Genomic DNA, 26,741 nt, shown 5'->3' with positions numbered 1-26,741 from the left:
TCTTTGTCTGTCAAGCTCCTGTTGTCTGGGAGAGTGGCGGAGGTGCTGCTGTAGATTGGTTACAGGGAGAAGCCTGTGATCTTTCCTATTGGCCCATCTGTCCGAGAGTGATGCGGATTGGTGGGACGGAACAACCTGGGTGCTAGTTGGCAGAGCTCTCGCTGGATGGAAGGTCCGGTCGCAGAGTGATGGTGGCGGCAGCGAAGATGGGCCGGGCAGGGACCATGGCGGTGGAGTTAGAGGTGGCAGGGGCGGGGCAGCTGGCGGTAGAGGAGACTGTGGTCTTCAGGGAGCTGTAGGTGGAGGAATGGCTCAGGCTACCGGCGGGAACGGCAGCGAGGAGGCCTGGGGGGCACTTCGGGTGCGGCAACAGCAGGTATCCCAACAGCTCCAAAAGCCTATCACGACAGCCATTTATTTCTCCTTCCCCATTCCTTGCCTCCGCCTTTTGGCGGGTGGCGGAGGAACTCTCAGAGCCAAAGGTACTGTGAAATTCCTAGATACGGCCTTTCTACTCTGTGTAAACTTTGTAATGTAAGTGCTGTTGACTTTTGCCTGCAGCTTCGTAGATCCCATCCCTTAGCTGCAGTGGAAGCTTGCAGTGGCTCTCCAGTGACCAGAGGCATAGTGAGGCCCCAGGGAGGTTCCTTCTGTCTTGCAACAGTTATTTGTGATGTTTTTCTATGTGCCTATTGTCATAACAGAGTCTGGCAGCGTCTTCTCTTGAGGGAGCAATTTGGAGAAGAGATGGAACCCAGAATCACGCCCTGGATGCCATCCTTTATCATCCACAGCAATCCCATCTGGTTGGGAACCCTGCTCTGGGTCTCTTATTGTTCCTCCTCTACCCTAGGAAGCCTGAGACCCAGGGGTGGAAAGATCCAGCTTAGGAGTGGGGATTGGCAGACCACAGGAAATGACAATGAAAACAGCTTAGGAAATTACCTAAACCCCTTACCCATCGTCTGAGACTTTGAGATAGCCCAGTCTTCGGACTTCTGCCAAAACACTCCTTTAACATTAAACACCCTAGGGAGCCAGGCTTGAATATGAGAGGTCTCCTATATGCAGAGCTGCAATCTGCCTCTTTGTATGCCCACACCTTGCCTCTTAGTCTCTAGACTGATTCTTGCTATTCCAAATCCTCTTCCATGTTGGCAGCCCTTCAGATATTTGAACACTCCTTTCAACATCACTTTTTCCTCTCCCCATAGATTTCTGAGCTAAACTTGGCTCACAGGATGGGATTGTGTATGTGTATGCAGGGGGTGGGGGTGGACAGTGCCTTGGGCTGGAATCTCCCTTTGTTTTAAGTGCTTCCTTGCTCCCAGCTTCGAGAGCTGTGCCCAGGAGTGAACAACCAGCCCTACCTCTGTGAGAGTGGTCACTGCTGTGGGGAGACTGGCTGCTGCACGTACTACTATGAGCTCTGGTGTGAGTCTTCAAGGGGGCTCTTCTTTTGTTCTTCTGCCCACCCGCCTTTGGACTTCAGCCTTCAAGGACCCTTCTCTGCACAGGAGGTATCTAAGTCTCTTCCTCCTCGCCTCCTGCAGGGTTCTGGCTGCTCTGGACTGTCCTCATTCTCTTTAGCTGCTGTTGCGCCTTCCGCCATCGACGAGCTAAACTCCGGCTGCAGCAGCAGCAGCGGCAGCGTGAGATCAACTTGTTGGCCTACCATGGGGCATGCCATGGGGCTGGCCCTGTCCCTGCTGGCTCACTGCTTGACCTTCGTGAGTGACTTGAGGCTCTGGCCTCTCAGTGGTCCCTCCCAAACCAGGACCCTGGTTCATTCCACACTCCCTTTTCAGAGATTTCAAAGCACACTTTTCCCTCATAGGAAAGACGCCACCACCCCACCCCTGGTTGCCTTCTATCAACCATACCATTCTTTCCTGCAGGCCTCCTCAGCGCCTTCAAACCCCCAGCCTATGAGGATGTGGTTCACCGCCCAGGCACACCACCGCCTCCTTACACTGCAGCCACTGGCTGCCCCTCGACTGCTTCCAGCCAGTGCACCTGCTGCTCCTCCGCTTCCAGCTGTCCTGCCCGCCACGAGGGAACAAACGTGGAAGACGTTTCCTCCCACCAGAGTGCCCCTCCTCATCAGGAGGGTGAGCTTGGGGCAGGAGTGAGCCCTGCCCCCACACCCCCCTCCTGCCGCTATCGCCGCCTGACTGGTGACTCAGGTATTGAGCTCTGCCCTTGTCCTGACTCCAGCGAGGGTGAGCCAGTCAAGGAGGCTAGGGTTAGTGCCACCTCACAAGAGGTGGAGGACCAGTCCCCTTGTGCACGGCCCCTAAATCCTGCCCCCCAAGTCTCTCCTGTGGGGCTGGCTTCCAGTGAAGGGGACATCCCATGAGCAATTTTGGGAGGCGGGGGGTGGGTTACTTGCCCACCAGAAACAGCCCGGCTCCCACCTCCCTGGGTTCTTGGCTTCTCCCTGCCCTCCTAGAATCTGAAAAGGCTGGAGTCCTGAGAAGGGCAGTGTTTGGGGGACTGTGCAAGCTCTGTCCCCCAAGACATACACAGGAGCCTTTGATCTCATTAAAGAGATGTGAACCAGCTGCTTGTGGATTTGGGTGGACTAGTGCTCGACTGACTGCATTGCACTTGACCTGACTAGGTTTGGAAGGGACAGTCAGTGGCCACTTTTTCCACCTTCTCTGAAGGAGAGCAGGCAGCCCTAAGGCCTGGACTGAGTTAAGACCTCTTGGTGAGGGAAAGCTGGTAAAAGCAATAGAGTCTGGCATGGTTTTCCCATTTATTTAGAAAAATAAGACTCTGAACTCACATTCACCCCAGGGCTATGTGGGATGTCACTTAGGAGACACCTGAGATGAGTTGAGGAGGGTTTGAAGAACTGGTATCTAATAGCTAGGGGCAGAAGTGAGAGACCTGTCCCTCTAGTCCAGAGTGGAATAAGGGGGCTGGCTTCCCCTCCCACGCTCCCCTTCAGTAGTCTTCAGCCATGGCCAGTAGGACAAGGCTGGTCCAGCCCTGGAAAGGGCGGCAGCCCATGCCTCGCCCATCCTGGTCACTGTACTGCTCCCACAGGAAGCCTGTGGCCTGGTACTGCCGTCTCACATTGCCCACCAGATTGGCACGGAGCTCTCCGTGGAGCCTGGCAGCACGAGCCTGGTGGGGACCCTCCAGGTGCCCATAGTAGTGCAGAGCCCCCAGTGCCAGGTAGTTCACATTGAGCCACACAGCACCTCGCCAGTAGGGAGGATCATGCTCTGAATTGCGCTGGCCGTAAAAGGGGCTGGATGCTGCAAGAGAGCGCAAACCAAAGGGGCTCCAGAGTTGACGCCGATCAGCTAGAACATCCAGCATGGGTCCAAGGCGAGGTGAATTGGGGTCCAGCAGCCGCAGCAGAAAGGGGAAAAGACTGACGTAGCCCAAGGCATCCACATACTGTAAGTGAGGGTGGGGCCGGCCCACCACCCGCATCAGCCCCTGAGGGGGCCGAGGCTTCAGCTGCACTGCTTTTGTATGGTTCCCAAAGTCTGCAAAGACTCCTAGCTCTGGGGCCCAATGCAGCTCATCCAGGCTCTCCTCTGCTCCCAGGGAGGCAGCCAGTGGGCCCAGCTCTGCAGCTGCCTCAGCCTCTCCCAACTGCTCTGCTAGCCGCATCAGCACACGGGAACCTAGGGCCACCCAGCACCGCAGATCCAGGTGCCGCTCACTGGCTGAGGGGTGTGAAGCCCGGGGATAGTCATCCAGCCCCGAAGGCAGCGTCTTGGGGTTTAGTAGGGTTGGCAAGGCTGGGTCCCGGCCGCGCCAGCGGTAAGATAGTGGCACTGGCCCGGCCTGGCTGTGATGAAGCCAGGAGAACCAGGCACGCAGGCGAGGGAAGGCCCTGCGGAGGAAGGCCAAGTCGGCAGGGTCACCACCATCTAGCATGTGGGCTACGGGCAAAAGCAGGGTTGGGGGGTTGGCATGGGCTGTCCTTTGCACCAGGAACTCTGAGGGCACCCGGGCTCTGGCCTCATCCCCCAGCACCTGCTCCCGCCCAATCCAGCCATTGGCATTAAGCAGCCCCAGCCAGTGGCCTATGGCTTCCCGGGTGAGCCGGGGATCCCACCGTTGGATCACCAGCTGGTGAAAGCCCTCATCCCAAAGGAAGCCTCTTGGGAAGAATGACCGAGAGGGCACTGCTGTGAAAAGAGGGACAGATGGAAAGAGGACTGGGTCCACCTTCTGCTCAGACCCCTCAACCTCCATGTCTGGCAACACCAGACCCTGACCATAGAAGTAGCCAATCCCACCAAGAAGGCCACTGAGGGCACCCTGACCCAAAGCCTGCTCCTCAGGACTCAGGCCCTTCTCCTTTAGCCGGAAAGTCTTCTCAAAGCGCTCTCTAAAGGCTTCAGCATGGCTTTCGAGGGCGTGGGTCAGCAGGCTGCCTGCCAGCTGCTCTAGGGCTTGGCTGCCTCCTGTCCGGGCGCTGCCTGATTCAAACACCAGCTCCACAGAAAAGGGGACTTTCAGTGTCACCTGTTGTATCAAAAATTGCCCTTGTCCCTGTCCTTGCCCACTTGGGCCTCTGTCGTCCCACTTCAGAGATCCTGGCAAGCCGAGGTAGCGTTCAGGGGAAGCCCCTGGGGGCCGATGCTGAAACCAGTTATTTAGGCGACTCTTCACCATCTCTGTCAGCAAGGGAAGTCCTGGATTGGAGGACCAGAAGACATTGTAGCTTGAAAGGAAGAAGATAAACAGGAAATATTATGCAGGAGGAAGCGGTGAGGATTATAAAAAACGAGGTTGATGAGGAGTCAGGATGGGAGGGTCTTGGCAATGCAGGGGACACGGAGCCTAGTGAGAAGGGAGATGCCTGGTGAAAAGAGGGTAGGGTTGAGGAGATGGAAATCAGACTAAGTCAGCATCCATACCACCCCTCCCACCGTCCCACACTCTCTTCCCCCAGTTACCTGCCATACTTGGGGGTGGTATCTCCTGGACTGGTTGGTGCCAGAAGTGTAAAGCGGAAGTCACCAAGTTCACTGGTGTGCCCACTGATGAACTTCAACTGCCCCTTAGCCCCAACCTCTGGCACAAGGACTTCTTTGCCATCTGTTACCACATAGAAGAACAGGGACACCAAAGGGAGGGCAGAAGTACCTGAGGCCTGGGTGACCAATGAGGAGAGAAAAACAGCATTAGGTTAGCAGGCATTCCCCCGAGAATCAGCCTTAGGGAAAGGGACAGCGGGTGAAAACAACACACATCTAGCAGTGTCAAGGGTCACTGAGAGGAAGCACCAATGGGATGGGATAAAGAGCTATGCTCAGCTCTGGGAAATAATAGTACTTTTGTGCCATGTACTGTGCGAAGAACTCTACATATTACTGGTATTTCCTTTAATCCTTAACAATTCTGTGAATTAGGTGCTATTTTTATTTACAGTTTACAGACGAGAAAACCAAGGCTCAGAAGATAGTAAAAAGAGATGGTCATACAGGCAAGTGTTTAAGGCAAGCAGCAAACTCAGAGCCCCTTCTGTTTACCCCCACTTTATCCTGCATTTGCAGGCAGCAAAGAAAGGGTGGAGGAAGTCTGGACTGGGGGAGGGGTGTCCTGAGGGCCCTGACCTGAGGCTCTACAGTCACTCTCCAGCTCCAGTCCCCTCCGTGCTGACCCCCAGGCCTCTTGACGAACTCAGTGGTGAGCCTTAAGGCCCCATCCTGGATGTGTTGCCGCCCGAAGGAGACACCGTCGTGGAACTCCCAGCCATAGGGACCCACGCCGTCCCCCTGCTCACACGTGTGCCTGAGCTTAGGGGTCCCTGGGGTGGTGCCTTGCTGCGCCCACATCAGTCCTGGGGGTAGAATGGCCACGTAAGTCAAAGAGAGAGCTCTTGTCCCTCTGGGTCGCCGATTACTTCAGGGTCATCCCTCTTCCTAACTCTCCTGATCCACTCCTCACCACCCTTAATCTGGCGCGAAGCTGGGGCACCCAGATTAAATGCCCGCCTGCCTGCCCGCCCCGGGTCCAGGTTACCGGTGAGGAGAGGCTGCGGGCTTCGGGTCTTCATGCCGAAGTAGACGTGAGGGCGGTAGGTGCCCCAGAAGAGGTCCGGAGCCACTGTAGGGCTGGAAGAGTCGGGAGGCAGCGCCGGCGGCGCGGAGTGCAGCATGACAGCCCGCCGCGAACGGTACCACGCCAGAAGCCAGCGGCCGGACAGGCCCAGGGCCAGAGACAGGACCACTAAGGCCAGAGCCGCGCCCCCAGCCGCGCCCCGGGCCCTGCCGCCCCGGCCATCCCGCCGTACGGGGCCTCCCCGAGCCGCCCTCTCTGCCGTCCGCGGTCCGTCCGCCGGCGCTCCGCGGCGCCGCCGGTCACCCCGAGCCATCCTTGCATAGAAATCTTCGTCGCGGGGACCCGGGAAGATGGCAACAGAACCCGGTCCTGCTTTGCCTCCTAGCCTTGCGCGGCGCCGGGGGCGACCACCGATGTGCCAGCCGCACCTGCCTGCCGGTGCCTACAGCTCGGCTTCCGCCTCCTCCCGGAAGTCCCGCCCCGCCACGTCAGGTTAAGCTCCACGACCGGGAAAGGTTGTCGCCCTTGTGGCATAACGTTGATCTCGGGGGTGGGCCTTCTCACAGAGTTCACAGGCTAGTAGGAGAAACTAGTCTCACATTTGTCTTTTTTTCCCTTTTATGTATAAGAGCCTGAGACGCCATCCTGTTTTACTTTTAACCTCTCCCAACAGCGCCCCAATCTGGTGGCTGAAAACCGTGGCCTAGAAAGTTCAGTAAGCTGGCCTTGGCCACAGAGCTAAGTGGCTAGCTTGGAACCTAGGTGTATCTGAATCAGACTGCACCATATTGTCCACATACCTATGCCTTCCTAGTGAAATGGAGTGGATACAAGAGCATCTTTTCCAGCAGTGTCTTTAAGCCTCCCTCTGACTTTAGCTGTGGCATCTCCAGTCTAAGGTTCCTAATTTAGAGGAAGCCTAAAAGGACCATAATGGTGCTGTGCATACTTTTTTTTAGCCTTTTCTACAACCCAGGAAGCAAAGGTGCTTAGAGGAAAGATTGCTTATGTCCAGGTCAGGGAAGGCTGTAGCAGAGGTGGCATCTGCACCTGATGTTGACATAGAGTCAAGGTTACATTTTTTAAAAAAAAGATTTATTTTTGGTTATAGTGGGTCTTGCTTGCTGCACACGGGTTTTCTCTAGTTGTGGTGAGTAGGGGCTACTCTTGATTGTGATGTATGGGTTCTCACTGCTCTGGCTTCTCTCATTGTGCAGCTGGGGCTCTAACGTGCAGGCTCAGTAGTTGTGGTGCAAGGGCTTAGCTGGCTGGGGCATGTGAGATCTTCCCAGACCAAGGATTGAATCCGAGTCCCTTGCATTTCAAGGTGGATCCTTAACCACTGGACCATGAGGGAAGCCCTACTCTTTTTTTTTGTAAGAGGGCTTTAGGAAAAAAAAAAAATTATTTGGTTGTACCAGGTCCTAGTTGCAGCATGCAAACTCTAAGTCGCTGCATGTAGTATCTAGTTCTTTGACCAGGGATCGAACCCAGGCCCCCTGCCTCAAGAGCAGGGAGTCAACCACTGGACCACTAAGTAAGTCCCAACGTTACATTTGATGATGGTTCAGAAATGCAACTTAGATTCATAGTTCTCACCAACAGCTCAGCATAAAAGGTGTTTTCATAAAGTACAAATTTCTATCATCCTCTAAAAAAACCCTGACTTCCCTGGTGGCTCAGACAGTAAAGTGTCTGCCTACAGTGCAGGAGACCCGGGTTCAAGCCGTGGGTCAGGAAGATCTGGAGAAGGGAATGGCAACTCACTCCAGTATTCTTGCCCCCTACCCCCAAAACAGCGGCTCAAAAGAAATATTTTAGAGAAGGAAAAGGCAACCCACTCCAGTACTCTTGCCTAGAAAATTCCATGGATGGAGGAGCCTAGTGGGCTACAATCCATGGGGTCACAAAGAGTCGGACAGACTGAGCGACTTCATGATCAAAAAAACCCGAATCCACATTTATGTTATTCTAGCTATTATCACACCTCCCATCCAAATTTTAATTGTATAAAACTCACACTTTATGTTGCATGCTCACATATTTTACTATAATCTGACTTCTGGCCCTACCCTCCAATGGTAGACTTTTTACTCATTTAACAATCACCTTCTGACCAAAGCAAATGGTCAGTCCTTTCTTGCTACCATTGCACTTGGTCCACTTCTATATTTTAGCACTTAGTACACACCTGAATTTCACCATTCATCCTTGCATCTCAGTAATAATAATCAGTTCAAGTCACAAGGTTAATGCTAAATATGTGTAAATTCAACACGTTTATTGCACACTGCTTATCAGGCACTAAGCAAAATGTTGGGGACACAGAGAAAACAGTCCCAACCTCAACTTCACAATCTAGAAGCACAGGGCCAGCGTTCAATCCATGTTTACAGCAATGTTTGGACCATCTGTATTTTACAGATCAGAGTGGTTAATCTAGTCAAAGATAAGAGGTTAACCATGGGGTGGAGAACTCAAATCTAGGTAGGTAGTATCATCACTATATAGAGGCCTGTGGCATAAGGCCTCTTACATGCTTATGTTATGCTCACTCAATATTCGAGAAAGTTTACAGACATCTATTTACTTATGTGTATGTGGGGATCTTAGTTCCCAGACCAGGGATTGAACCAGTGCCCTCTGTAGTGGAAGCATAGCGTCTTAATCACTGGACTATTAGGGAAGTCCCAGATATCAATTCACTTAATCCTCTCAACAGTCCTATGAAGTGAAGTCGCTCAGTCATGTCTGACTCTTTGCGACCCCATGAACTGTAGCCTGCCAGGCTCCTCCCTCCATGGAATTCTCCAGGTAAGAGTACTGGAGTGGGTTGCCATTTCCTTCTCCAGGGGATCTTCCTGACCCAGGGATGGAACCTGGGTCTCCCAGATCCCAGGCAGACGCTTTAACCTCTGAGCCACCAGGGAAGCCCCAACATACCTTCTATGAGGTAGGTACTATTATCCCCATTTTACAAATGAGGAAATAGGCACTGAGACTAAGTAATGTGTCCAAAGTTACATAGCTACTTAAGGGAAAAGCTTAGGATTTCAATCCCAGGCATTCTGGTTTTTACTACACTTGATTGTCTCCTGATAGTTTTTCTTTAAAGGGAGAGGGGAGAAAACCAGTCCTTTGAAAATATCACTGTTTTAAGCGGAGAAGTACTATAGTAATGTGGTAGGAGAATATATTTGGCAAAGTACATAGCAGCCAGTGTCCAGAGATTCTTGAATGCCTGGCTGAACATTCTTAAGTTTTTCTCTAAACCAGTGGCTATCAAGCATTTTTTCTTACAACCTATGGTAAGAAATAATTCTATACTGCAACCAAGTACCTGCAAATAAAAACACATCCACACACTTTATATAACTATATTCATGATTATATGCTTAAAACTTAGGTTTCTTAAAGAATACTTCCCAGTCCATGTGCCATGCACCCTGATACTTTTTATTCTATTTTACTGTTTTTTTTTAAAGGCTGATTTAATCCCCCTAAATTAACTTCATGATCCACAGCGTAACCTAGTATGAAAACACTTTAGGCACTGTTCTCTGAAACAAGTAGTGAAAGTTAGTCACTCAGTCGTGTCTGACTCTTTGTAACCCCATGGACTGACTGTATGTAGCCCACCAGGCTCTTCTGTCCATGGAATTCTCCAGGCAAGAATACTGGAGTGGGTTGCCATTTCCTTTTCCAGAAACAAGTAGTAGTAAGACATAAAACCAATGCTTTGGAAAGATAAAATTAAGGAATGAAAATGGTTAGAAAAAAAGGAGACCAGGTGAGAGAATACAGCAATAATACAAGAGCAGGAATGGGAATGGAGAGAACATTTCAGGAGATTTTAAGACAAAATATTCTGAACTTACTGACTGGATATGCAGGGAAAGGGAGAGGGCAGAACCAGATATAAAGCTGTGGTTTTCAGCTCAAGAGGCTGAGCAGATGAAGTGCCTTTTAAAGGAATAAGTAAGTCAGAAGAGGCAAGTACAGTTGACTCTAAAACAATGGGGGTGGGGAAGGGAGTTAGGGGCTCCACTCCTTCAGCGTTGATAAGGCGGGGATAACTTTACAGTCACCATCCATGATTCCACAACTGCAGATTCAAACAACCACAGATCATGTAGTATTTATTTTAAAAATAGGCACATACGAGTACCCCTGCAGTTCAAACCTGCCGTTGTTCAAGGATCATTATAGACAGTATGCAAGATTATCAGTTTTATTTTGGACAAAGTGTTGCTGGAATTTGGCGAAAATTGGTAGTAGGTACCCTGACTATATAGCACAGAATTTAAGATTAGAGCCCAACAGAAATATAGGATTTAACCCAAGAGGATACTTCAAGTCATGACAGAAGACAAGATGCCCCAAAAATAAAAGAAAGGAGAGTAGTACACCTTTATGGTTAAGACAAGGGACCCGAGAGGAAGAGAAGTTCCACAAGGAGTTAATTAAGAGTGGCAAATGCGACTGAAACGAAAAGATGAGGACTGAGAAAACAGCATTTCTAATAGAGTAAGAGGTACCTTGAGTAGTGGAAGGAGAAGCCAAATTCAAAAGGGTTAAGCAGTGAGTGATGGTAAGAAACTGAAATAAATTCAAATTTGTCCGCACCCCTCGTCGTTCCTCGTCCCAGAAACACTGGTTAGGTTTGTAGTCACAGGCCTCTCTTCTTTTTTTTGGCGTTCTGTGGCCCTCCAGATAGTGATATAAGTAATTAAGTTCTTCTTAAATAAGTGTCCTTAGCAGTCTTGGGTTAAAATCTGTTGACTGGTCTCTTTTGTGCTGTCAGCGTCCAGTACTGGCGCTAGGCTTGTCCCCGCTCGCCGCCGCGCCCCTGGCCTGGATGTGGGAGGCGAAAGCACTGAGCATTTCCTGGGCGGTCAGGTGAGCGCCGCGCATAATCAAGCGATGCCCATCTCCTGGAGGGGGAAAAACGAGTCAGGCACCAGGACTGCGGGGCCAGGGCCGAGGGCGCGCGACTCCCGCCCGACTCCCAACGAAACCCACCGAACAGCACGTCCACGCAAGGCTCGGAGCCGTCGTGCCTCACGTCCGCAATCACTGAGCAGTTGAGGTTCGTGGAGCGAACTTTCTCGCTGCTCACCGCCTGGAGGAAGGTCCTACGGTGAGAAAACGGCGTGAGCGCCGGGCAAAAGGGACTAGATTCCCAGCGGGAGGGAGGCGTGTCCCTTCGCCCCGCACCACTACCCCTCATACCTTGTCGATTCCACGTTCTTCTCGAAGGGGCAGAACTGAACCCGAACCTGCTTGACCGAGCGGAGCCCGAGCCGAGCCAAGGCCGCCGCCATGGTGACATCCGCCCCGGAAGGACTCTTGGCTGGCGGAAGTGTCTCTGGTGCGAGAGTCTGTGAGCCGCGGCGCACTTCCGCAGTCACGGACCTCCGCTCGGTGCGGATTCTCCGCCGGTGTTAGCTGTGCTGGTGCCCAAGCCGCCGCCCTGGGCTCCCCAACCAAGAGGCGGAACGCCAGGAAGGAGAGAGACGGTTTCGGCACAGGGTATGGAGGGCCCAAAGTACGCTCTCAATAAACACTACGTGACATCAACAGCCCTCTTGTACCACGGTGAAGACAGTGAATAAAGCGAAAGCCATTTGCTCCTGGCTCGGATGACACGCCTTCTGCAGCCTCTCCCTCTCTGCACCCTGCTGTGCTAGATCTAGGTTAACACCGTCTTAAGTGCTGGTCCCTACCTCCGCAGGGATTATAAACCTACCAGAGGGTAACCCCACTCAGGTAACTTCAGATTAAATCTGTGGACTCTGGAGTAGCTAACGCTTACACGTGAAGGTTCTACAGCCCACTATTCTTAAATGACTAAAAATAGTAATGAGGGGAGTACAGGGTACTGTAACATAGGCCGTGGGGACTGATTTGGGTGTAGAAATTCCACCTCTGGTTCCTGAGGAATTACTTTGTAGTAGTGTCCCAACCTGTCTTGTGTTTAGCCTGGCTCCTGGGATTGAAGAGGAAGTGACATCTAGGCTCCCTGCTTTCTATTGCTTTTCCCGTTTCTCCTGGGATCCAACACTAAAGTCTTACTCCCAGGATTTAGCTGCTAGCGTCTAGCCCTGAGATGTCCTTACTGATGGGGAACTGTGCCTGAGCCTCCCAAGGATGCTGACTTCCAGGTTTCAAGCTGTGATTATGCCCTTTACTCTGGATTCCAGGCAATTGGAGTAGTTATCTTGGATTGGCTTTTCAAGTCCAGGCTCTCTGTAGCTTGTGGTTCTCAGATATGCTGTCTTCCAAGCTCCCAATTAAGCTTTTAAAATATGCATTTCTAAATGTCTGGGCTTCTGCAGACAGAGATGGGGAGCTCTGACTAGCTTCTGATGAGGGTCCTTAGGATTCAGAACTGGTCCCCAGGCAGGAAAGAAAAGATAAGTGCCAGCGAGGATGCTGGTGCTGCCTCAGAGCAAGCCAGGCCTGCTGGTTTCCTACCAAGTAAGCATCAGGGCTAGGTCCTCCTCCCCACAGTGTGCTTAGCAGGTGAGCTGTCTGGGTTGGAAATACTCCAGGCCGAAGAGGGGGCTCCAAGCTCTCCAGGCTGTTGAGGCTGCTGCTGGGCAATTCCATGGTCTGAACCTCATTACATGCACCTGGTAAAGCAGGAGGGGAAGGCAGGTGGCTAGCGAGGGGGACACTAAAGCCAGATTGAGGATAGGAATGGGTTACGAATAATGAGCTGGGGCGAAGAGAGCCTGGAGCTGGGGAGGGAGAGTGACTCACAGCAACGGGGAAGCCTCCTGTGGACTTGAGTCTTGGGCAGGGGCTGCTGCAACAGACACAACAGGGCCCCATCCAGCCGCTGGAAGATGCTGAGCATGAACAGAGTCTGGCGAAGTTCTGGGGACAGGCCCCACTGCTCCTCCTCCAGCAAGTCCCTGACCACTCCAAAGTCTTGTCTGAGCTGCAGCGCCCCCTGCAGGCTGAAGGCCAAGATACAGTGTGGCCACCTGACCCTCCTGTCTCTCCAAACTGCTCTTCCCCACCATTCCCCTCCCTTTTTTCAGCTCTGTTCATCGCCCTGCCACTTCCTTCTTTTCTTCTCACCTGAACCGGATCCCATGAGAGAGGATGTGGTCAAGCCAGGCACCCAGGATGGCGGTCAGCGCCTGGCTCAGGGCAGGGGCCTGGGCTTGGGGTGGCAGTCCCTGCAGTCCTTGCAACACAGGCTCCAGTACCCTGCGGACCACCAACCCAGCATACTCACTAGGAATGCTGGGAAGTTCTGGAGTGAGAGAAGAGAAAGGACAGGATATGAGGTTAGGGAGATCCCTCCAGCCCCTAATGGAGCATTTGGGGGAAGAGGGTAGGATTTCAGGGTGTGGGGACAAAGAAGGTGAGGACAATGATGGAGGCAGAGAGGTGGAGCCCCTCAAGGACACAGAGGGGCTTGGATACTGTTACCCTGGGAAGCCTGGGAGGGAATGCCATGATGAGTTACCAGGACACAGACGATGCCTCCAGTACCGACCCCGTGGCATGTGGAGTTCAAAGTCCTGTGTGGCTTGTTTATGACATTCTTGAAAAAAGAGACTCAGTGACTCTTCAGGCAGGAGCTATGGGAATAAGGAAAAAGTAAAAGGGCTTGCTTATTCGTGAGGGATTTGTCAAGTCGTACGCTCTTCTAAATCTGAGGTGTTTATTAACCTGGCATCCATAAAGCCCCAGAACAGAATTGTACACATAATTGTATGGGCTTGGGCATTTTCCGAGGAGAGATGCTATAGCCTTTACTGAGTTTTCCAAAGGCCTGGACTGAGAAAAGATTATGGACAATTGCCCTAAGATTACCCTGCTCTCCTCAGCTTGGTTTAGAAAATGGATATCCTCCAGGTTAATTTTATTCCATAGGAACATTAATAGGAAAAAAAAAGATGGAGACACCCTCACTACCACCAATGTTCAAAAACAAATGCTACAGAAAGGGGTCTGCATGATCTGCAGACAGGCAGCAGCTGAAAAGAGAAAAGTGAATTGTATGATCTTATGTCATCTATGAAAGGAAGGCAAGGACTGCTTGTAGATCAGGAGCAATCAATATAACTTTCTGAGATTTAGGAACCTTTGGAATGTCCTCACACTGAATATTCTTTATAGCCACTTTCATTTCTCCAAAGCATTATAACCCACAAACCAAGAAAAAGTCCATGTGCTGGTTTGGTTTCTCTGGTTTGATAGGTTTTGTTTTTGGATGGGGGAGAAGACAGCAAAAAGAGAGAGTCTACAGCCCATCTTGGAGAAGAACCCCAAGAATTGGGGTGTGTTGTGGCAGGTCTAAAGAAAAGGTGACTGTATGCCTGAAGCCTGAAGAGAGGATGGGACTGGGTTGGGGGGTGGGGGTGGGCAGACTTGGTTGGGGAGGGCCCCTGTGGCTCCTGATACATATTCTGACAACAGCCTATCTAAATCCAAACTCTTCTTCTCTTAGCCCAAACACCAGAACCCCTTTCTCCCTTATATATGATAAAGAAGTTACCCTTTTGCCAACTGACATTTGTTAGGAAATTCTGGACTCAACACTCAGGAAATACAAGGTCACACTCTGAGACAGTTTTTTCTATGAGACATTACAGTCCAGCTGAGGAGAAAATTCACATCTGATTCTTCTTTTTCGTCCCAGTGATGTATGTAGCTGAAAGTGCAGAACAGACCCAGCAGTGGAGCAAGGCACGAAACTAGACGGCGTTGCATTCACATGGTGAGCATGCTGTCCCTGCGCCTTTTGCTCTGTTCTCACTGCAACTACCAAGAGTTGGACCTTTCTCGTATTATGTCTCCCCACTTCCCTTCTATCTTGACTGCTATAGCTAGATCAAACTCTTATCACTTACAACTTACAATGGCTCCCTATCACTTAAGAGATAAAGTCTAAAATCTGTGGGCTGCCCTCCACATCTTGATGACAACTTACTCCTCCACAATCCTCCGCCCCTACTCTTGACATGTGCATGCTAGGGCAAGTATATGCCCATGTACATGCACACACACACAAAGGGAGCTTTTGCTTTGGTCAGGCCATTTCCCCACTACTCCCCCAAGGAACTGTGAACTCCCCACCTCCAGTAACCCCTGCTGCTCCTCTGAGGCTACCCATCTACCAGCTTGAGCCACAGGCCCTGTATGGAGCTTCTGTTACCACATGCTCACCAAAGCCTTCCCTCCCCAGAGCTCCCACAATCATCACTGCCCAACCCTACTCATGAAGAGTCTTCTGGGACATGTTGAATTGAGAGAGGACATGGGAGTAAATTGATGTAGAAATGCCCAACAGGCAGATGCAGATGGTGGGTTAGGGCTAAAGTGTGAGGGTTCACAGCACCTTGGTGCAGAGAGAGGAGCAGGGGGCCAGGGACTAAACACAACCATGCCCCTATATTCAGGGCAAAGAGACATCTGGGTAGGAACAGAAAACAAAAAGCAGAGAGACATCATCCACAATAGGAACAGATAGAGTGTAAGATGGAGAAAGATTAAAATACAAGAGTTTAATTCATAAATTTAGAGGGAAATAATCAAATATTAGAAGAAACAGCCAAAAATGTATGAAAATCACCACTGTAGAACAGGGATTAGAAATCGAGGTGGAAGCAAAGTGCTATTTTTTCATTACAAGCCTTCTAGAATAATATTTTGAGTTTTAATAAAAATACAAGTTGTACTTTTACCAAAAAAAAAAAAAAGAAACATTCTATCAAAAACTAGTAAATAAAGTCAATCATTTATCTTGCTTATTCTCTACAAAATATACCTCAAAGTAACCAAATAATTTTTGAGGCAAGTTTCACTTGGGACTTCCCAGGTGGTCTAGTGGTTGAATCCACTTTCCAATGCAGGGGACCCCGGTTCAGTTCCTGGTCAGGGAACTTAAGAGCCCACATGCAGGGGGCACCTGAGCCCCCACACTCTGGCGCCCATGCACAATGAAAGATCTCACATACTTCAACGAGGATTGCACATGCCACAACTAAGACTCAGCCAAATAAGTAAATTAAAAAATTTAAAGTTTCACTTTGTAAGAGTAATCTGATTACTAATGAAGAAAGGATGACAGAATTAGAATGTCACCACCTTGCACCCTCTAATGAAATAATAGATATAGACAGTGATCATCAGTGGCTGTTAAAGTCACAACAGGAGAGCCTGACATAGGAGTTGGGGGTTGGGATATACAAACAAAAGAAATTGACCATGAGTTGATTGTTATTAAGGCCTCAGTGGTAGGAATATGGAGGTCCATTATATTCTTCTACTTCTGTATTCTAAAAAAAATTTCCATAATGAGAGGACAAAAAGTGGATTTAGTGGCAGTCCACACAAGAAGATACATTCGTTCAGTGGCAATTCCAAGGCACTTGAGTTGTTCTACCACCATCACAACCACCCCAACCCCCAAGCTGGTGCCTCTCCTTACCTGGATCTGCACAGTCAGCTTCCGGATCTCCAGGCCCAGCTGCTGCTCCACATCCAGAGCCAAGCTTTCCTCTGAGGCCAGGTGAGACAAAGCTTCTGCCTCCTGCAGTAGAGGCTTTGATAGAAACAGAGTCAGCTCTGAGCCCACCGCAGGATGCTCCCCACGTGTTCCCTAGCTACTCACAGGTAAGTCCTTCTGGATCAGGAGCAGGAAGGAACCTGGGGCCCACGCTGCCAGATGCTGCTGAGTTCTGCTCCAAAACCAGAGCAAGGTAGTCTGCAGGGTACAGAGCCCCAGGGCAAGGGGTGCAGGACCTGAGGAGAGGAGGGACAGAATATCTGAAGGGATATGGAGCACCTTTGGGAAGAGGCAGGTTTCAGAACAGAATAAGGAATAAAGGGGGTATCCTCAGTGTTCTCCTATCCCCCCCATCCCCAGCACCTTGTCTCACCTGGTGGCCCGCAGAGGAGGAGTCCTGACCTGGGCTCCCGGAGGGCATCCAAGAGAGGAGGGAAGAGCTGTTGTAAAAGCTTGGTGGTACAGGAGGATGAGGGAAGGCTGCTCTGATTTCCACTAGCAGATCCCAAGACCTGGCAGAAGCCTGAAGATGAGGGGTATGGTTTGATAAGGAAGGGGCAATCTGGGGCTTGTGTCACTGCCATTACCCCTTCCTCCTCACCTTGATCCCAGCTCCAAATAAGAGATTGATGAGTTAGGTTGCGACACAAAGAAGCCAGCTCCTTCTCACACTCCTGAGGCAGTGATGCTAGTGGAAGAAATGACTCTGGAGCCTGAAAACAAGGTCTCTCTTTTCCACAGCCACTGCCCCCACTCAATGATGGGGGAAGAGGGGAAGTTTCTCCCAAGACTCAAGGCTGGCATGGAAAGCAAGACCTTGCCTTGAAAGCTAAGAAGCTTACAACCTGAACCCCCAGGGCTTGGGTGGGGTGGGGGATGTTCCTTCTAAAGGGCCTGCTTTTGTAGTCTTGTGGCAGGTGAGTGAGGTGTATACGGAAGTAAAAGACTCCAGCCTTCCCAAACACCCACCCAGGCCCATCACTCACCCTGACCCAGTGCCTGACTCAGTTGCTGTGCCGCTGCCCTGGAGTCCCTCCAGGGTCCTAGACTTAAGTCCAGGCTCTGAGCACAGGCTGCCCACAGCAGGGTCCAGTACTGGCTCCACAAAGCTCCGGCCCCTCCAAGCCCCAGTTCACTGCTGGCTGAACCTGTCACGCCCCCCAACAGGCCCAGTAGCCCTGGCAACAGCTCCCGCTCCTCTTGGCACCGTCTGAGGAGCTGGTCCCTCAAGCCAGATCCCCTGAGCGCCTCATCCAGCCAATCTGCCACCTGGCAACCCCGCTCCCCCGTCAGGAGGCGGAGCACACGGCCGGGGGGATACGGGCGCGCTGATGCTGGGACTTGGCTGAAGACTTTCCCCTGCAGCTGGTGGTACGCCGGAAGTGCCAGCAGCAGATCGGCGAGTTGGGACGACAGGGCTGGGGTGGCGGGCGCCCGGCCCAGAGCCCGAAGCCGCATCTCGACAGTAGCATCCAAGCGCTGGGCTGCTAGTCCGACGGGGCGTGCCAGGAGTAGCGGGTGGGGCATCTCCAGAAGCCTGCTTCGCAGGATCGCCCCTCCGGAAAGGTGCTGTAGCAGGTCGCGGCACAGCTGAAGCAAGAGGCCGTGGCTGGGAGATGGAGCGCCGGGACTCAGGATCCTCAGGAAGCGCACGGCCGCCTGTAGGCGGAGGGCGCAATCCCGCGCTTGGAGGAGCTGCTCCCGCTCGCGCTGCAGCCGCAGCAACACAGCCCTGAGACGCCGTAGCGCCGGAGGAATCAGGCCGCCAGCGGCCAGCTCCCGCCCCCAGTCTACAGCGCCAGCTTCACTGTGCTCTCCTGCGTCCGCCGGCGCCACCCACCACGGCTGCTCTTTCGGAGCCCCGTCAGGCCGAGGGTCCTGGCAGAGGATGCTCCGGGCGACCGGCAGCCCTGGCCAGCCACGAACGTCCCGCTTTTTCTGCCACTGCTCCTCCTCGGCGCCCCCGGGCTGCGCCCGTAACGGCGGCACGGCAGCCAGCGAAGGCAGAAGGCCACCACAGCGAGACGCTTGGGCCATGGGACACCGTGTCCGGAACCAGCCTAACGATTCCCACCACCCCGCACTGCCCAACGCCCGCCACAGCGGCGGCTCCGCCCTATCCCCGGAGCCTTCAGCTCTTGCCAGGGTGCCGCCGGGACCGTCATGGACTCTCTGACGCTCCGTAAGCACATGCTTCCGCCCTCGACAAAGATGGCTGCATACTCCGTCTCACTTCGCCCTTGGCCGGTATCAAATACCCTACTGTCTTTCATTCTCGCGTCACTGTTGACGGGGATGGCGCCGATTCCGAAGACTGTGGGCTAGTCAAGTTAGGTAAACAGGTGAGACAAGACCAGAGGGGGTCCAGGAGGGCTCCGCTTGGATCTGTTTTCAGTGGGATTTTGTGCTTCGCTAGGCGAGCAGAGGGCTCCGACGCGCTACCGCTTTGGTTTCCTGTAGGCTTTCCTCTGCGGCCTGGCTGCCCGCTGGGGGTCGCTGCTGTCTCCAAACACTGCAGGGTATTCGGTGCTGAGGGCTGCGGCGCCGCCGGGGTAAAAAGGACTCCATGGGAATTCCCTGGCTGTCCTGTGGTGCTCTCCCGGGTCTTTGGAGAGGAGTGACTGTGGGGCTTTGGAGAAGGCAATGGCAAGCCACTCCAATACTCTTGCCTGGAAAATCCCATGGATGGAGGAGCCTGGTTAGGCTGCAGTCCATGGGGTCGCTACGAGTCGGACGCGACTGAGCGACTTCACTTTCACTTTTCACTTTCACGCAAGGGAGAAGGAAATGGCAACCCACTCCAGTGTTCTTGCCTGGAGAATCCCAGGGACGGGGGAGCCTGGTGGGCTGCCGTCTAGGGGGTCGCTCTGAGTCGGACACGACTGATGCGACTTAGCAGCAGCAGCAGCAGCAGACTGTGGGGCTTACTGTCAAGCAGCGCGATGCAAGTGCAGGGAGGGTGGGGAGCCAGGGACAACTCGGCAGTAATAAGTGGGCAGGATTGGGCAGAGGAGGGTTGAGGATTGGGGAATGGGTAGTTGAGGATTGGGGATGGCTCAGTGATAAAGAACCCACCTGCCAACACTGGAGACGTGGATTCAATCCCTGGATGGGGAAGATCCCCCGGAGAAGGAAATGGCAGTCCGCTCCAGTATTCTTGTCTGGGAAATCCCATGGCTAGAGGAGCCTGGTGGGCTACAGTCCATGAGGTGACAAAGGAGTCAGACACTACTTCGTGACTAAACAACAAACAACAAGGAGTTGCTTGGGGAAAGATATTATGAACAGAGGGAACAAAGGCGCTAAAGCAAAGAAACCTTAAAAAGAACTTAAGTGAAGTGAGACCTTAGCTATGGGTTTGAGAGAAGAGGCGAGAAGGAGGACAGTAAGTGGCTTGAAAAAATGGCACATGGGTCTGGATGTCCTGAAGTAGGTGGGAGGGCTATTGAGGGAGGGACAGGATCAGATTTGGGAGCACTGAGAAGCTATACTTCCAACTGCTTCCTGGTTATCTCAAAAAGCAACAAATCCAGAAGTTAATTCATCATCTTTGCAGATTCATTGCATTTCCTCTAATCTTGATTAACCACACAAACTTCCTTCCAGTTGCTTTATTCAGAAATCTGAGAACCAGTCTCCATATTCCTCTCTTTTCCTTTACCTCATTTGTGTTCAGTCACAAAATCTACTTCTGAAGTGTCTTTTGGATCAAACCCAGTATTTCCAGTCCTGCTTCTGCAGCCACTGCCCTAGTTCAAGAATTCATTATTTCTAACTTGAACAGTTGTAAAGACCTGCTGACTAAACATTTCACGCCTAGACTCTCTCTTTCCCCAGTACTCTTTCATTTGAGCATTTTACTCCCTAGATCAGATCCACTCGCATCACTAACAAGACAAAATCCAAACTCACTAGATCACACAGGGTTCTTCAGGCCCAGCTCCTGGCTGAATCTCAATTACAGTAGCCGCCTCACCCATCTGGGCACATTCAGTGTACACTTGTTGAGCACCAACTATGTACTGCACACTGTTTTAGGCACTGGGAAGAAAGCATTAAGCCAAACAGACAAAAATCCCTCTATGCATTGAATCAGGAGTGTCCAGTGGGGGCAGCCAGTTAACAAATAAACAATATGTCAAATATGAGAAGTGTAAAGAAAGATAAAGCAAGAAGGAGGTTAGGGAGCACTGAGGAGAAGTGAGAGGTTTCACTTTTTAAATGGAGTGGTCAGAGAAGTCCTCCCTGGAAAATTTAAATAGGGATCTGAAGGGGGTGAAGGACTGAGCCATTCACTGGGGAAAGAGCATTTAAGGCAAAGGAAATCACACATACAAAAGCTCTGAAATGGGAGCACACTTGGCGCATTGTAGAAACTTCAAAGGAGACTGCTGCAGTTGGAAGAAGATGAAAGGGTAGGAGGTGATTTCCTGAAGAGATTGGGTAGCCAGATCATGTGTGGCCAGGTCATGAATTAAGAGAGTAGCATAGACTGTGTTTTGGGGAGAAATAGAAGGTCAAGGCAGGCCTTTTTCTGTTTGGTTTTAAAGATGGTGTACACTTACTAAACTACTGCACAATTGCACTCGTCTCACACGCTAGTAAAGTAATGCTCAAAATTCTCCAAGCCAGGCTTCAGCAACACATGAACCGGGAACTTCCAGATGTTCAAGCTGGTTTTAGAAAAGGCAGAGGAACCAGAGATCAAATTGCCAACATGCGCTGGATCATCGAAAAAGCAAGAGAGTTCCAGAAAAACATCTATTTCTGCTTTATTGACTATGCCAAAGCCTTTGACTGTGTAGATCACAATAAACTGTGGAAAATTCTGAAAGAGATGGGAATACCAGACCACCTGACCTGCCTCTTGAGAAACCTATATGCAGGTCAGGAAGCAACAGTTAGAACTGGACATGGAACAACAGACTGGTTCCAAATAGGAAAAGGAGTACGTCAAGGCTGTATATTGTCACCCTGCTTATTTAACTTATATGCAGAGTACATCATGAGAAACGCTGGGCTGGAAGAAACACAAGCTGGAGTCAGGATTGCGGGGAGAAATATCAATAACCTCAGATATGCAGATGACACCACCCTTATGGCAGAAAGTGAAGAGGAACTCAAAAGCCTCTTGATGAAAGTGAAAGAGGAGAGTGAAAAAGTTGGCTTAAAGCTCAACATTCAGAAAACGAAGATCATGGCATCTGGTCCCATCACTTCATGGGAAATAGATGGGGAAACAGTGGAAACAGTGTCAGACTTTATTTTGGGGGGCTCCAAAATCACTGCAAATGGTGACTGCAGCCATGAAATTAAAAGATGCTTATTCCTTGGAAGGAAAGTTATGACCAACCTAGATAGCATATTCAAAAGCAGAAACATTACTTTGCTAACAAAGGTCTGTCTAGTCAAGGCTATGGTTTTTCCTGTGGTCATGTATGGATGTGAGAGTTGGACTGTGAAGAAAGCTGAGTGCCAAAGAATTGATGCTTTTGAACTGTGGTGTTGGAGAAGACTCTTGAGAGTCCCTTGGACTGCAAGGAGATCCAACAAGTCCATTCTAAAGGATATCAATCCTGGGTGTTCTTTGGAAGGACTGATGCTAAAGCTGAAACTCCAATACTTTGGCCACCTCATGCGAAGAGTTGACTCATTGGAAAAGACTCTGATGCTGGGAGGGATTGGGGGCAGGAGGAGAAGGAGACGACAGAGGATGAGACGGCTGGATGGCATCATCAACTCGATGGACATGAGTTTGAGTGAACTCTGGGAGTTGGTGATGGACAGGGAGGCCTGGTGTGCTGCGATTCATGGGGTCGCAAAGAGTCGGGCACAACTGAGCGACTGAACTGAACTGAACTGAACTGAACAGAACACTTACTAAGGAAACAATCCTCATTAGAACCACAGAATGTCCAGGGCAAGCCTTGAAGGGACTTGCCTTATTTTGTGAATGAGTAAGCTGAGGTCCAGAGAAGTTAAATGACTTGTCCAAAATCAAACAGCCGGGCAGTGGCAGAGACAGAACTAAGGTGCAAGCAGCTCTGCTCCAGCACAGTGTTCTCTCCAGCTCTGTGCTGCCTGGCCAGTTAAAAGCAATAAAAACCAATGAATAACAAGCTTTTAAGTTATATACCACAGGCTATGTTAGTGCTGCTTTTTTGAGTGAGGGCAGAGAGAACTGGAGGGGCTTCCCTGGTGGCTCAAGTGGTAAAGAATCTGCCTGCAATGTGGGAGACTCAGGTTTGAACCCTGGGCTGGGAAGATCCCCTGGAGGAGGAAATGGCAACCCACTCCAGTATTCTTGCCTAGAGAATTCCACAGACAGAGGAGCCTGCGGGGCTATGGTCCATGGGGTTGCACAGATTCAGACACGACTGAGTGACTTAGCACACACACACAAACTGGAATTGAAAGAGTCTGGAAAGGCTTTAGGCAGAAATGGGATGTGAACTTGAACTTCATCTTGAAGGTAAGGCAAAGTGTGAGAAAGAAGCTCAGAGCCAGAAAGGATTCTAGGACAGCTAGGGGAAGACCCCCAAGGCTGGAAGGAGCCTGGTAGCAGAGGGAGGGCAGCAGCTAAGTAAGGGAAGACTGTAAGAGAAGACTGGAAAGCTTAGCCGGGGGCTTTTTGGAAGGGTCCAAGTCCCAGGCTAGACTCAATCTTGCCTGTGGCCCTGGCATTGGAGGATTACTGGAAAATTTTGAGACAGGGCGTAATTGCTGAGAACTTGGTTTGGGGAAGAAACACATAAAGTGCAGGGAAGGGGCCAACCAGGAACTGTGGCACTCATTTAGGCACTGAGCTAGCCCCAGGGTGGATTATATGGGGATGTTCATATTCAAGGATATGACAAGGGACACAGCTGGAAGAGCAGGTAAGAGGGCTCCATCTCAGGGGCCTCATTGTGGCTGAGTAGGGACAGGATGCTGAAGAGGGCTGGACTGAATGCTACCTTCAGCCCTTGGGAAAGCAGGAGAATTAGTGAAGGGAGGCGATAACACCATGAAAGCCAGCAGCGTGTTTTGAGATGCTGAGCAGGGAGAGGTTGGCCTGTCAAATTCTCCAGGCTGGGTAGCTAGTTTGTGGTTGCCGTGGTGGAGAGGTTAACCCAGCCAAGCTCCTTGCCCTGTCTCAGAGTTCCCCACAATACCAGCCTCCCTTCCCCTTCCCATCCCAGGACATAGTGGGTTTTCTTTGATGGAGAAATGATCAAGAAATGATGGCTTGTGGAGAAGGATCCTCCAGGAAGCCAGCAACCTGCTAAGGAGCTGATGCCTGAGGAGGAGCGTGTGAAAGAGAAAGCAGAGAAGAAAAGACTCTGGAAGAAGGTAGCTGGAGGGCAAAGGAGTGGGAGCCCTGAGGGATTTGGGGGCGGGAGTAGGAAAGAACTGAGGATGGCTGGGGGGCCAGCAGGGCTCAGGGACGGGAGGGTCTCCTGGAGGCCATTTGGTGCAGTGGTTGTAGAGTCACACTCTGCTGCCTGGGCTGGAATCTGCCTGCTTTCTAGGAGCCCTCTGCCTGGTGACTGTCTAATCTGCTTTTTCACATGTAAAATGAGGATGACAACAAAACCTACCTCAGAGAGCTTCAAGATTAAGTGACATAGTGTATGCAAAACTTTTAGCCCAGTAACATGGCATATAGTATATATTGTCCACATGAAGAGCTGGTCTCAAGTTACAAATTTTGTTTGTGGATGTGTGTGGATGTTTAAGTATAGTGCTCAAAATACGTCCTCCTCTTCTTTGTCATTGTTACCACAGCGTCAAAAGGATCAGAAGCGAAGAGAGTACTTGGAGAAGGATGGCAGGGAGTCCAACACGAATGTCTGCAGGCAGATCCCAACAGCACCAAGTGCCAGGAGGTGGGACTGGAAAAGCAGGCAGCTCAAGCTGATCCCAACTCTAGCTATTCACCTTCCCTTCAGGCTGAGGCCGTTACAGATGGCGATGGGAGACCCCCGTCCAGCTCTGGGAACTCAGCTCAGGGACAGTGTAGTGAGGAAGAAGAAAGAGCCTCCCTCCTTCCCTTCATGGTCTCTGCCTGCCCTCTCCTCCCACTACTCTAGGACATACGTCATCCCTGCCCTTCCTTAACTTTCCTTTCTGCTCACAAGACTCACTGGATCTATCTGTTAATAGTACTTTTGTGTCTCTGGCTTTCAGCAAGGTTGGAGATTGACCCCTCAATGCCCACAGAGAAAAGGGACTAAGTCATTAGCCCCAAGGCAGAAGCCTGGGTCTCCAAGAAAAGATGAACCAGGAGGAAGGAAGTACTCCAAAAGAAGAGAGCCCTAGGCAGAGTCATAAGGCAGAGGTGAGGAGGTGGGCGGAAGAACCTCAGCTAGAACCAGGGGAAGGGGTGCCAGAGGGCTTTGGGAAGAGAGGTGATCTACTAAGGGTTGAGGGCAGTGACTAGTAGAAGGAGTTCTCTGGCCCCAAGGTTGAGACACCAGGGATCAAGATCCATCACTGTCCCCCTGACCCAGGGTAGTTTCCTCTACAGGAAAGTAGGGCTGATTCGATCTTGCAGAACTGTCATGAGGACTCCATGCGTTGCATGATGCAAAGTGTTTGGACAAAGGAGAAGGATTTGGGGAGGCTGAGGCCTTGACTTTGCTTCCCATCCCTAGGTTATCTCCAGGACTGCTGGCAGCTGCCTTACAATAGAGCCAGGAGCTGGCAAGTGAGATTCTTTCTCCTTCCTCACCCATCCCTCCCTAGGATAGCCCCATCTGAACTTCCCACTCTCCCTTCTCCCCAGAGTTGGGTACCAGCTTTGCTCAAAATGGTTTCTACCACAAGGCCATGGTCCTTTTCACCTGAGTCTTGAAGCTCAACCCCCAGGACCACTAGTAGGTGGGGGATGGGGGTGGCCTTTGTGCTGAGCTATCAGGGCAAGGCGGGGTGCCAAGGACCCAGACTTTGGCCCACTTTATTTTTTATCAGGTTATTTGGAAATTGCTCATTCTGCAGTGAATGGCTGGGTCAGCCGGTGTGAGCCCTGACTGATGTAGCCCCTGGGGCCTCTTCCGCCTGGGCAAGGCCTTGATGGTACTGAAGGTAATGGGTCTGAGGTTGGAAGCAGAAGAGGAATTTGGGTGGGATGGGGTGGGGATCAGGTGTACATTGACATTTTCTAGTTAAGCTATTACCAAAATGTGCTAGTGGTACTAGGAGCTGGAGCCAGTTTGAGAAAAGGGAAGTTTTAACATTCCTTGACTTCGCTGACACCTCAACCTTCTGCTTTCTAATTCCTCTGGGACCAAAGCATTTTGAAGAGGCAGCGGTGTGTTCTGGAGACTCTGAGAGGCGGGTCCCAGCCTGACGCAGTCTGGGAGCTAACATTCCTGCCTCCTGCAAGTCACCCTGGTAAGGGGATCAGGCCCGCTCTTATGCTGAGAGGGCAACAGAGAGAACTGGCCGAGATTGCAATCACAAGTGGTGCTGCTTTCTGCCTCAGACAGGTAAGGGGTACAGGATGCATAGGATAAGGAGGGCATGGGCAGCCCTGCTGGAAGGTGTCCAGTGGCCCCTCTCTCCTTCCTCAGCAGTACCAGTGAAGAGGAATCTCTGGGCTGCCTCCGTCAACTGAATTTCTCCATCCATTTTTCCATGTTGAGCTGGGGCCTTTAAGCCTCTTCTCCTGCAGTTGCCCTGGAAGTACTACCCCAAGGGCCTCTGGCCTTCTATCTCCACCCTTGCATCATCCCCAACCTGAGCCAGTCTGGTCCTTCCCCCAGACTCAGAGCAGAAGACCCGGTCCTCTCCACCTCCAGGACTCCTCAGAGGGCTGGGGCATCCTGGAACTTGGGCCCCAGCATCTACCTCACACCAGATGAAGGAGAACCTGTCCCTGATAAGGCAGGGTCGTGTGTGCATCCCACGGGGATAAAGGACACGGTGTAGGAGCAGTTCATTGCACGTTGTGAGACCTGTACTCTAAAATCATGGATGGGAACAGGCTGGCAGTCATACCTCTTGACACAGAGATAGTCATACCTCTTGACACAGAGTGGATGCAGGGCTCCTTTCTCTGCATCCACTGAAATAGCCTTTCTTTGGTTCTTAAGCAGATGGCTTCTGGGAGCAGTAAGGAAAAATAAAATCCCCCAAGGCTCAAGAAGAGATCTATACAAAAATTCAGATTCTCAGACTATAACAGACC

The 26,741-nt window shown here is 51.3% G+C and overlaps 5 protein-coding genes across 7 annotated transcripts; 2 read left to right on the top strand and 3 right to left on the bottom strand.

Annotated features, from left to right (window-relative positions):
- Window positions 1-291: 291 nt before the first annotated feature.
- On the top strand, window positions 292-2,562 carry WBP1 (WW domain binding protein 1). 2 transcript variants are annotated; one of them, XM_061431865.1, is made up of 5 exons: window positions 293-376; window positions 705-806; window positions 1,332-1,434; window positions 1,554-1,730; window positions 1,899-2,562. In XM_061431865.1, exons 1-5 carry the CDS (start codon window positions 308-310, stop codon window positions 2,357-2,359), a joined length of 912 nt encoding a protein of 303 aa, XP_061287849.1. In that variant the 5' UTR covers window positions 293-307; the 3' UTR covers window positions 2,360-2,562. The 2 variants fall into 2 exon arrangements, with proteins under 2 accessions (XP_061287848.1, XP_061287849.1); XM_061431864.1 differs by lacking the exon at window positions 705-806 and having other exon boundaries at window positions 292-376.
- A 185-nt stretch (window positions 2,563-2,747) lies between these two features.
- MOGS (mannosyl-oligosaccharide glucosidase) lies at window positions 2,748-6,517 on the bottom strand. Its single transcript, XM_061431846.1, has 4 exons — window positions 6,001-6,517; window positions 5,592-5,818; window positions 4,932-5,128; window positions 2,748-4,696 (listed from the first exon to the last, which is right to left on the bottom strand). Exons 1-4 carry the CDS (start codon window positions 6,350-6,352, stop codon window positions 2,953-2,955), a joined length of 2,520 nt encoding a protein of 839 aa, XP_061287830.1. The 5' UTR covers window positions 6,353-6,517; the 3' UTR covers window positions 2,748-2,952.
- Window positions 6,518-10,254: 3,737 nt separating this feature from the next.
- MRPL53 (mitochondrial ribosomal protein L53) lies at window positions 10,255-11,456 on the bottom strand. Its single transcript, XM_061431867.1, has 3 exons — window positions 11,272-11,456; window positions 11,062-11,174; window positions 10,255-10,973 (listed from the first exon to the last, which is right to left on the bottom strand). The coding sequence occupies exons 1-3, from the start codon at window positions 11,361-11,363 to the stop codon at window positions 10,840-10,842; spliced, it is 339 nt and encodes a 112-aa protein (XP_061287851.1). The 5' UTR covers window positions 11,364-11,456; the 3' UTR covers window positions 10,255-10,839.
- Window positions 11,457-11,597: 141 nt separating this feature from the next.
- Window positions 11,598-18,607, bottom strand: CCDC142 (coiled-coil domain containing 142). 2 transcript variants are annotated; one of them, XM_061431847.1, is made up of 9 exons: window positions 17,557-18,607; window positions 17,172-17,258; window positions 16,944-17,093; window positions 16,676-16,806; window positions 16,493-16,606; window positions 13,523-13,637; window positions 13,129-13,306; window positions 12,805-13,004; window positions 11,598-12,674 (listed from the first exon to the last, which is right to left on the bottom strand). In XM_061431847.1, the coding sequence occupies exons 1-9, from the start codon at window positions 18,605-18,607 to the stop codon at window positions 12,418-12,420; spliced, it is 2,283 nt and encodes a 760-aa protein (XP_061287831.1). In that variant the 3' UTR covers window positions 11,598-12,417. The 2 variants fall into 2 exon arrangements, with proteins under 2 accessions (XP_061287831.1, XP_061287832.1); XM_061431848.1 differs by lacking the exon at window positions 17,172-17,258.
- TTC31 (tetratricopeptide repeat domain 31) lies at window positions 18,606-26,233 on the top strand. The gene is given in 9 exon segments (XM_061431324.1): window positions 18,606-18,678; window positions 18,758-19,187; window positions 23,794-23,902; window positions 24,338-24,400; window positions 24,508-24,580; window positions 24,688-24,898; window positions 25,207-25,259; window positions 25,338-25,636; window positions 25,845-26,233. Coding segments are annotated over 8 exon segments (1,104 nt in total). The 3' UTR covers window positions 25,430-25,636; window positions 25,845-26,233.
- The last annotated feature ends 508 nt before the right edge of the window (window positions 26,234-26,741 follow it).

The sequence above is a fragment of the Bos javanicus genome, chromosome 11 (genome assembly GCF_032452875.1).
Source record: "Bos javanicus breed banteng chromosome 11, ARS-OSU_banteng_1.0, whole genome shotgun sequence".
In the NCBI taxonomy this organism is placed as follows: domain Eukaryota; kingdom Metazoa; phylum Chordata; class Mammalia; order Artiodactyla; family Bovidae; genus Bos; species Bos javanicus.
Note: the sequence above shows the minus strand (reverse complement) of the source record. Positions and strands in the feature narration are given on the sequence as shown.